Genomic DNA, 10,765 nt, shown 5'->3' on the forward strand with positions numbered 1-10,765 from the left:
GCGCGGCGATGACGTAACAGGGCTCTTGCGGCGGCAGTGGCAGCTCAGGTGAGCGGTGGGTCGCCCGGTGGGGAAGAGAGTGTGGGGTGGGTGGGTGTTTTCGTGTACACTATCACAAAGGTAGATATTCTATTGATTACACATGAGCAGCTATGTGTATGTGTATTGACATAGAAAGGGGCGGTGGTATTTTCTTTTCAAATGCTTTGTTGGCGCACTTTGCAAACAGGCAGAAGTAGAGGAAATTCAAAGGGACTTCACTCAGTCACTTAACAGCTAATCGGGATGGTAAGCTGAATGGAGGGCGGGTTAATGGTTTTTGTGTGTGTGTCCAAATGATAACACAGATGAAAAAAATATCCTCTCCGGCTTTTAAAATTTAGAGGTTTCCTTATGGCAGATTCTTGTCTCTGGGACTCTTCTTGCTGTTTTGGAAGTCAGGGGAGAATTGATTAAAAAGTGCTCGTTATGAAATGTCTGGATATACCTGTCCTTGACCTAGTCAGGAAAATTAGAAGTGTGCATGTTCTCTCAATAAAAGCTTGACTTGTTAGAAACTGAGATATGAAAGCTAGGAGCTAAATGGCACCTTAAACCTAGGTTATGGGAGCACACTTTTTATAATAAGAATACAAAGCTGAAAATGAATGAGCTGCTGCTAAAATATTATGTTTATTTTTCACATGGTCTAGTTCTTCCCCTGCCCACCCCCCTAATATTCTTAAGTGAGTCTCTTATCCAGTCTTAACAGAGTAGCTGGAAGTGGGAAAGCAGAAAAAAGTCCTCTTTTCCTTCCATTTTGCCATTTTTACCTGAAATCTTAGGTGCAATACTGCGCCCGGAGCTCAGAAACTGTTTGCCCTAATGAAATTCCTTGTCGCAAAATGCGCCTAGAACAATGGGAGTTTCGAACACTGCTTGAAGGTGCTGCCAGCATTTTCAGTGTGGTGTGTGTTGGAGGAATTCTTATTGTGCTTGTGTAAATTGTCTTGAAATATTTATTAATAAATGGTGCTTTTTCAGGAAGTACAGAATGGAGAAACTGAACCTTGCAGCAACAGAAGATGCAGTGCAGTACCAGTTGTTCTTAACACATGAACCAGAAGACCCTGCGCACTGTCAAAAAATTCTTCAACAATACATTGAAAGAATATTAGCACACCTTGCACCCATGCTGGTTTCTTATATTTGGCAAAGCCAACCATTTAATCTGAAGTACAAACCTGCCAAAGGTAAAGCTATTCCATTTGCCTCCATTCTGTTTTGATGTTTGTGAATCTAGAGCAGGGTCTCCCAATTCTGTAAGAAACAATAGAACATGCAGGTAGTGATTCTGTAGCATTATACAGGCTGTTTTGAGCTTTTATACTGAATTATCATGATTTATGCTGACCCAATTGGACACTAAACAGTTATTCTGTGCAACATTCTGAGCAGCAGAGTAAATTTTTATGCTGATCATAATTTTATAATGGATTACCTGAAAATTGTCGAATTTTTGCCATACTGGATATTTCTGTATGGTTTTTGAGGCCCTTATTTAAATGTTTCCTATGCTCTTAAAACTATGTTTATTTTTCTATTATTATTCAGAAACAGCAAAGTCTAGTTTCAATTATTCAGAAAAAACGCAAATGAACATAAATCTCTTAACGGAATGATCAGCCTTGTTGTAAGAGGAATCAGAGCTCCTCCAGCCTTCTCTTATTGCAGCCTTCTCTTGATTACATTTCTATTTACTTCTAAAATAGAATACAAATTGGTTTTGTTAGAGTTACCATCTATTATTTACATTGTGTTTTGCAAAGAGCAGTTTTGACAGAGCCCTGTCCCAAGGAGTTTACAGTTTTAAAATAGACACTTGGGGGAGGGAGGAGATGGAGGCGATGGCAGCATAGGATAAGATCATACTATGAACTTCAATGAGTATACTTTGGCTGGATTGCTATAAGGTATTGGGAATAGAGGGTAATTTCAAAGGCTATCTGGAAAATAGTCTGGTGGTAATATACTGTAGTCTCATTTCCCCTTCTCTTTTTTAGAACATATTCCTGCTCATATTGGTGGACTCACAAAGTTTGGGGATAATATTGAAGATGAATGGTTTATTGTATACCTTATCAAGGAAATTACAAAAGAGTTTCCAGAATTAGCAGCCAGGTACCTTTTCATTACCAATTTTTACATTCAGAATTTGAACACTTGCTGATTAAGGTGTCACTTGTGGAAGCAGCTTAAGCTAAAATTGTGCATGTTTTCTATATGTTAAACCATTAGATTAAGATTATACTAGTGTCCAATGGAGGGGGGTATTCAGTTAAGAGTGGGCCATAGTTTGATTACATCCAAGTAATTTATCGTTTTTTCTTTCATTCTTGCTAAATGAATGTTTTAGGTTTACATAGGAGTAAAGTTGCAGTCCTATACACATGTGCCTGCGTAAGCCCCATTGAATTCTGTCATCATTTTCCATTTCAATAGGGTGGACGATAACGATGGTGAATTCCTTCTGATAGAAGCAGCTGACTTCCTTCCCAAGTGGTTGAATCCTGAAAACAGCTGCAATCGGGTAAGAGAGATTTAAGTGTGCCAGCTACCAAACCAGTGCTAAACCTGTGCCTGTGTTTATATGGCTATGCTTAATTAACCTGTTCAAAATGGTTTTATTTTTTCCTGTGCTGCCTCGGAAATGCCCCCCCCCCCAAAGTGGCTCAAAATGCTTTCAATGTTTATCTTACAGAAAAACAATGTTGAAGACTTTTAACGTTGTGGGGTTTCCGTTTCGTTCTCTTGTTTCTGTAAACTATGATAAATTGTGAATGTGTAACTTGGATGAAGTACTTTCAGACTTAGCAAGGAAATGTATGTTTTTGTCAGGTGTTTTTTCATTGTGGGGAATTATGCATAATTCCATTGCCAAAAACTCCTGAAGAAGAGACCTTATTACCTGCTACCAGTCCTACAATTCCTCAGGCGCTGAAGTTGCTATCTGCCCATTCTGGTGGCTTTGTGGCTGCAAAATCTATTAGAACAGCAGTATACAAACACATCAATGGGTAAGTGACCTGATCTGGAAAAAATGTTTCTATTAAGAGTGTCTGGAATGCGTCACATACTGCTTAGGTGTCCCATGTTATGGTGTGTTTTCTATGATAAAGGCATGAGAGTTTTTTCTAGGCTTCCTCTCAGTGTTGCAGTTTGTTGCATGTTCTGAACAGATTTCAAAACAATATTGTAATGGAAGGACTGTGTAAACATTGACATCCAAAGCTATGCTCACACCTAGCTTGTGCAAAAAAAAGAGAGAGAGAGAGGTGGAGAAATACATTGCTAAAATCTGGCAACTCCAGTCTTTTAGTCATTTGTCTATGAGAAAATAGCATTAGCAGATTTTAACACAGAGTAGTGCCCCCCCCCCCCCGGCAGAGCAGACAAATCACAAATGATACTGAAGAAAGAGTCTCTTTGAATAGAAAAAAAATTCAAGTCACATGGGCTGCAGCCCAATACTAACTTGGGAGTAAGCCCCATTAGACTCACCTGGGTAATTGTAGGGTTTGTGGAAGTCTGGGAGAAAACAGATTTTTCTTTGACTCTTTCCAGACTTTGAATATATCCGACACTGTGGATAGGCTTGAGTTTTCCAGTTGGATTTTATAAATATATTTTGCTACCTTAAATCTGACATACAGATGTATGTTGCTAGACCAAAGGAGAGAAATTACCTTCATATAAACAAGGTTTATACGCTCAAACTATGTGTCCTAATCAGCATCTTGTTGCAATTTTGTGCCACAGGTATCCTGAGCGAATCCAGACTTTCCTTCACCGGGCTCACTGTTACCTTCCAGCTGGTATTGCAGCAGTACTGAAGCAATGTCCTGCATTAGTATCTGCAGCAGTCCAAGCTTTTTATCTGCGAGACCCCATTGACTTAAAAGCATGCCGCATTTTCAAAATTTTCCCTCCAGATACACGCATAATGACTTCAGTAAGTGATGATTCTACAAGTCCCATCCTGTGTGCTTTACATAAGGTTTTAAATGGGCTTTCATGCCATATTTTTCCTGTGTATAAGATGAGTAGAAATGCAAAAAATTTTGAAACTTCACCTATTGAAATCTACTTTTGTGAGAAGCATTAATTTTCTGTCATGGTTTAATAGAACAAAGAAAATGTATGAAAATAGAACATGAAAACACGAAGTAGGCATGGCCCAGGATCAAGAGAGTCCTGTGGTTTTTTCACATCTGAAGCTTTAGTGATTTTTCTTCTCTGTGTCTACTCAGGGCAATGAGTCATTTTGTTAATGTGTGGGAGGGGCTGGAATGGAAAGGGAGGCCCTGAGCAGAAATCTGCATGCGGCTCTTTTGATGCTGGCCATAATATTTTATAGCATTAAGAGAGAGTGATGCTGATTAATAATATTATTTATTAATGAATTTATATAACATTTTGTGACAAAATGGGCTTTTGAGCAATTTTTGAAGTATAAAAACCAGTTACACAAACATAAAAATATCTGTAATTCAGGTTAAAACAATTCCATTAAAACACAGCAATTAAAATGGGAAACTCAGGTTGCATGATCAAGGGAATCCCTGTGTAAGCAGGTGTGTCTTCAAAAGTCAGCAGAATGCCATTACAGATCGGGTCTCATATTTTAGCAGGGAGTACATTCCGTAACAGTACCACCAATGAAAAAGCTTTACAGGCTCATGTTACTCAAATTCATCTTAGTGCATCTGATGAATCAAGCTGTGGGTTATCAAACACCATGAGTCATTAGACAGGAAGTCCCCAATGTGTCAAACAGTATATATTTGGAAAATCGTGTGTGTATTTTTCCAGTTTCCATAATGCTTGAAATACTAGTCAAGGTACCGTATTTTTCGCCCTATAAAGGCGCACTGACCCATAGGAGGCACCTGGTTTTTTGGAGGGGAAATGAATAAAAAAAAATTATTTTCCCCCCCAGCCACAGGGCTGGGGCGGGGGAAGCCCGAGCTTCCCCCGACCCCAGCCCACAGAACAGGCTGCCGCCCCAAGCCTTCCGCGCCCGGCAGGACCTCCCGTCGGGCGTGCAAGGCTTGCGGACAGCAGCCCGAAGCACGGGACGTGCTCTGCAGCCTGCCCCGTGCTTCGGGCTGCTGCCCCAAGCCTCATGTGCCCGGCGGAACCTCCCGTCGGGACCTCCCGCCGGGCGCGCAAATCTTGCGGACAGCAGCCCGAAGCACGGGACGTGCTCTGCAGCCCGCCCCGTGCTTCGGGCTGCAGGCTGCCGCCCCAAGCCTCGCGCGCCCGGCAGGACCTCCCGTCGGGCGCACAAGGCTTTCGGACAGCAGCCCGAAGCACGGGACGTCCTCCGGAGGGCGCCCCGTGCTTCAGGCTGCAGGCTGCCACTCCCGCAAGCCTTGCGCACCCGCGGGAACTCCCGCCGGGCGCGCAAGGCTTGCGGATAGCTTCCTGAAGCGTGGAGAGATAGAGGGGTCGGTGCGCACCGACGCCTCTCGCTCTCCAGGCTTCAGCGAAAGCCTGCATTCGCCCCATAGGACGCACACACATTTCCCCTTCATTTTTGGAGGGGGAAAAGTGCGTCCTATAGGGCGAAAAATACGGTACATTCAAATGAAGCAGCTGCAAATTTAATAAAATGTTGTGATCATTTCAGGTTACTTTTACGAAGTGTCTGTATGCGCAGTTGGTTAAACAGACGTTTGTACCAGACAGACGAAGTGGATATTCATTGCCTCCTCATTCACATCCTCAGTACAAAGCATACGAACTAGGCATGAAATTGGTAAGCCTATACTTGATATTTCCACACACAAAACTTTTGTTTGGCTTCATTAAGAACTCTCTGGAGACAGTTTTCTGAAGATTTCGTATTGTTTGTTTGAGAGATTTTCTACCCGTGTTACCAAGAGGGTTGCAAACATGTTCCTGATTTCAGTGAACGCTTGTCAGTTTCTTATATAAAAAAATTTCATTTGTTTTTAATTGTTTTAGCTAGTTGTATGTTTTATTAATGTATCTAACTTTATAAGTCTGTGACTGTAACAAATCACTCCTTTTACTCTGTATCTCTTACAGGCTCATGGTTTTGAAATTCTGTGTTCCAAGTGCAGATCACCTTCTGATGATTCCAAGGAACACACGTTGAATGTTCCACTGTGGGATACCTTTCTCAACAGTCTCAAGAAAAACAATTATTTTAAGGTGAGATTTTGCAAAAACCACTTTACCATTTAACTTTGTGACTTGCATGGCACGTGTTGCAGCTATCATGTCACCATAGTTGCTTTGGGCCAGGCACGTGCAACTCCCAAGAGACAGAGATCTACTCACAGTAGAAAAAGATTGGCTGTGATCTACCCATTGTCTTTGCCAGGAGTTGCTGAGTTTTTTTTAGAGGAGGGTTGACCAAAGGCGATCACTAAACTTCATACCGCGATCTACCTGGGACACCCCCGCGATCTACTAGTAGATCGCTATCTACCTGTTGGACATGCCTCCTGGGCCATTGACCAAATTTGCATTAAGCGCTTTGAAGATGAAACAAGATTTTTCCCCGCCCAGGATTCTTCAGGATCTTGGAGGGCGAATATAAGAGCTCAACTAGAAGGTTCAGTTTCTCGTAATTAATCTCTTTCTGGACTTCAGGCTATAGATTAGGAATTTGGCGAGGTGTTTAGAAATCATTTCCCAATCCAGAGTGTTATTGTGCATTATAGAGTTCATGAACCTCCACACACATACGTTGCATTGTGGACCTTTTCTTGTATACCTGTATCAGAGCAGAATGTATTAACTTGCTATTATGTTTGAATTTCATAGGGAGAGCTGGAAGGTTCTGTGCAGTATCTCAATCTGTTGCACAGAGCAGAAAATTATTTCCGACATACTGTAATCAGCCCACAAAGGTAAGAACACCAAGGTGGCTTATATAAATTTTGCTGTGCTTAGCTTTTCTAGTTTCCTTAAATTCTGTGTATTTTCCTTACACTGGCACTTAATGTGTATGTATACTGCAAATGTAGATTATTCAGTGCTGTGAAATATTTATTTCTAACATACAGTTCCCACTAGATTATACAGTCATGGAATGAGAGAATGGTAGACTTGGAAGGGTCCCTGAGGGTCATCTAGTTCAGCCCCCTGCAATACAGGAATCTTAACAAGATTATACATGACAGATGGCCATCCATCCTTTGCTTAAAAACCTCCAAGGAAGGAGAATCCACCACCTTTGGGGAAGTCTGTTTCACTGTCAAATAGCTTTTATTGTGTTTCCCCTTATTTTGATGTGGTGAACATACATCCGCAAAAAGAAATAGTGCCATCTGGAATTGTTGACAAATATTTTTTCTAAGAATGTACCAACACTGTGTCAAAAGTTTTCTGTTAGTCGGATTAAGACTGCCTAAACATAGTTTATAAACACTGAACCTTAAAAATAAGTACTACAAACGTCTGAAAAAATAAGTATAGTAAACTAGTACAGTGGATCACGTTCTGCAGAGAGACTTCAATCCTTTCTAGATTTTTCGCTACAGCTGGCTTCCAAACACATGTATACATACCAAAATACTCAAGATTTTCACACCCGTATATGGTTTTTCCTACACCTGTGTATGTGAAACATAGCATGTAACAATTGTGAATGTAGTGAGCTCTACAACTAGAAAAGTGGTTATAAATTGTGTGTGCCCAGCAAATTTTATTTGCATTTTTAGAATTGTGTTGTCTTCTTTGGTAGTTCAGTTGCCGATAGCCCAGGTGAAGAAATTCTGAACATATTGAAAGCAACTTCCTTTAATTTGGAGGATTTAGGAAAAGAAACCACCAGCCTTCCTCCAGAAGATGGTAAGAAGAGTGAATGAAAGAGCAAAGTCACAACCCGAACATCTTGAAGACTTTGTGCCTATTTACCATGTCTTTCTTTGCTGTGATTGTCAGATGCAACAAGTGGCCACATTTTAAGCAGCATGTATTGTGTCCTTCTCTTTCAGATGACAGTTGGTTGGAGATCTCTCCAGACACACTGGATCAAATTCTTAAGGAGGCAGCGGGCACAAACAAATCCACTTACACCTCAGACGAGGAGGAACAGAACTATGACTTGTCGCAGATCACTGAAAACATGAAGGCTTTTATATCTAAAGTCTCAACTCACGAAGGAGCAGAAATGCCATGGTATGCTTTTAAGTACCTAATCAAGCTTCTGTGTAGTGGGAGTCATTTCATTTGTTGTTCAGTTTTCCAAGCAGACATAGTGAAGTCAGAGAGGCTTAAACTTCCCTAAATTTTGCATCATGGAAAAACTTTTAAGCATTTACAAAATTGCCAATGGATCCTTTAGTTACTTTGTTAAATTGGCTCATCCGGAACTGGTTAACTGTAGCAAAAATAGAAAATGGAAAAACTCCAGAAATGCAAAACCTATTCAGAATTAGAGATGGTATAGAATCTATGGATAATATGGGGCCTGTACAGTTTGGTTGCTCTGTACAAGTTGTTTGGTCTCCTACACACACACACACAATTTCTCCATGAGTTTGGCAGTGGCAGCAGCAGCAGCAAAGCAAGCTTTCACACACTCAGCAGTTGATCCACCAGGTAAGGCTGATGGATTGTGTAGTGTGGCTGGCTTGTTGGCTGCAATAAGCTGGAGAAACTGGCGCCAGCTCCCCTAAGCCCCCATAGAGAGGGAAAGTACTATGGATGTGATGAGCGCAGACATTTTTCACTCATATATTTGATGGATTGGGTGGGCTGGAACACTCCCAAAAGATGTGACGGAAAGATACAAACAGCAGGTATTTGGAATTCCCCCCAAAAGGCCAGAAATATACAGGGAGAAGACTGCACAATTAGTCTGTGGACTTTATATGATACATGTCTGTCTGGTCAATGTGCATGACTTTAAAAATACGCAGGCCCGATAAGTTAATGTTTAGGTGAAGGCTGTCTTCAGTCAAAAGTCTTACTTTGAAAGACTTTGAACCATCCTGGTTGGCAAATTCTGCCAACCTTCATAGGCAGACTACGCATGGATGCATGTTTTTTTCTTGAATAGTAATGTTACTGTGCTGCAACAAAAACAGGAGTTAGTATAAGCTTTGGACCGTACAACTGAAGTATCATTTATGCTGATTCTACCACTGTATTTGTAATTATTTCTGTGCTTTTCTGTTAATATACAATGGCCTGGGTCCAGCGGTCCCTGAGTAAATCTCTGCTCCCAGAAAAGGGGAGCTGATGTGATTTTTCCAAATTCCTTCTGAAGCCCCACCACCACTACCCCCCCCCCCAAAAAAAAATGTCTGGGCGGGTTGGATGACATCTTAACAGAGTGGGAGGTGGCACAAGGGACTGCAGTGGGGGAAATCTGCAAAATTTGCTTTGCTGTTCCTGTTTGCAGAAGCTTCCACTGGATTAAAGCTCTTGCAAATAGGGCTCTGCTGAATCCAGACCAATATATTCTTTCTCAAATACCAAACACCAGATATACAAAAAAAAATTGCAATTATGAACTTTTTACTTTCAGGTCTTCTGCTGAGGCCTCTGTCACTTTTGATGTGGACTCATTCACAAATGCATTAGATAAAATACTGGGTGAGTTTACTGCTGGTGGTGGAAATTGAGAGATAGAAGTATCTTGAAATATAAATCATGTTATCCTTTTTCCTGAATCTCTTTATTACCTGCCTTTTACCCTACATCCCCAGGTCAGGATATATAAACTACAATCCAATTGCAAAATTAAGTATAATCAGCAAAAAATAAAACAGTAATAAATACATAAAGCAGATATAACATTCTTCCCAAAGTATTAGCAACCGGTTTTATTGGTTATTCAAATATATTCTCATTCTCTCTCTTTCTCCCTGGGGGCATTGATTCTATTATATTTCTAGGAGCAAATTCAGAAGAGTTGGACTCTGATGATTTAGAAGAGGAAGAGGAGTTTGAATTCCTAGACAGTGATGAAGAATCTGAGCTAAAAGCTGAAAGTCATGGGGAAACGGTATCAGAAACACCTGGAAGTCTCAGATCATACATGGATGAAATGGACTCTGAACTGGCATCCACCAATATTGGGAAAAGCTTTGCTAGTCGGCCCAAAGTGGTATGTTTAACTTAGATTTCCTATCTAGGGACCATTAGGGAGAAGAAAGAAGTATGCAATCATTATGTTGTTACAAAAACCCTACAATTTAACCTTGCATAGAGCTTCTAACATTTGGCTATCTCTGCCAACAGCTATGTGATTTCATTAAAGATCTCTGCATGCAACATAAATAAAAATGTAATTGAAATTTCACTGTTTACCTTTTTCTACAGGTTGGGTCTGGTAAAGGATCTTCGTCCCAAGACCCTGACAGTGATTTTGAAGACAACATTGGTTCAGAAGACACTGACTTGGCACCTGTGGATATAGACTTGAACCTTGTGACTAATCTGCTGGAATCATATAATGCTCAAGCTGGACTAGCAGGACCTGCCTCTAATCTCCTGCAAAGCATGGGAGTACATTTGCCTGAAAATACGGACAAAAAATCTCACTAGCAGTTCAGATGGAGAAATCTGGTTACGTGTCATAACAGAAACCCAAGAGCAGTTCTTGGATTTTTATTTTTTGAGTGAGGGATGAAAGCTTTTCAGAACCCAGGAGACCTAGTATGCAAACTACTTTAAATACATGTGAGCAGCATACAGTATTCAGTTTCACTTGCTACCCTTGCAGAACCAACTTTTTTTT

The 10,765-nt window shown here is 40.9% G+C and overlaps 1 protein-coding gene across 1 annotated transcript; it reads left to right on the forward strand.

Moving 5' to 3' along the window:
- Positions 1-2: 2 nt before the first annotated feature.
- ECD (ecdysoneless cell cycle regulator) lies at positions 3-10,762 on the forward strand. Its single transcript, XM_083614127.1, has 14 exons — positions 3-48; positions 1,024-1,232; positions 2,043-2,160; positions 2,482-2,569; positions 2,878-3,056; positions 3,799-3,991; positions 5,672-5,800; positions 6,094-6,219; positions 6,838-6,923; positions 7,760-7,866; positions 8,013-8,196; positions 9,551-9,618; positions 9,921-10,132; positions 10,348-10,762. Exons 2-14 carry the CDS (start codon positions 1,034-1,036, stop codon positions 10,570-10,572), a joined length of 1,914 nt encoding a protein of 637 aa, XP_083470253.1. The 5' UTR covers positions 3-48; positions 1,024-1,033; the 3' UTR covers positions 10,573-10,762.
- The last annotated feature ends 3 nt before the right edge of the window (positions 10,763-10,765 follow it).

The sequence above is a fragment of the Podarcis filfolensis genome, assembly GCF_964270895.1.
Source record: "Podarcis filfolensis genome assembly, chromosome: 5".
Classification (NCBI taxonomy): Eukaryota; Metazoa; Chordata; class Lepidosauria; order Squamata; family Lacertidae; genus Podarcis; species Podarcis filfolensis.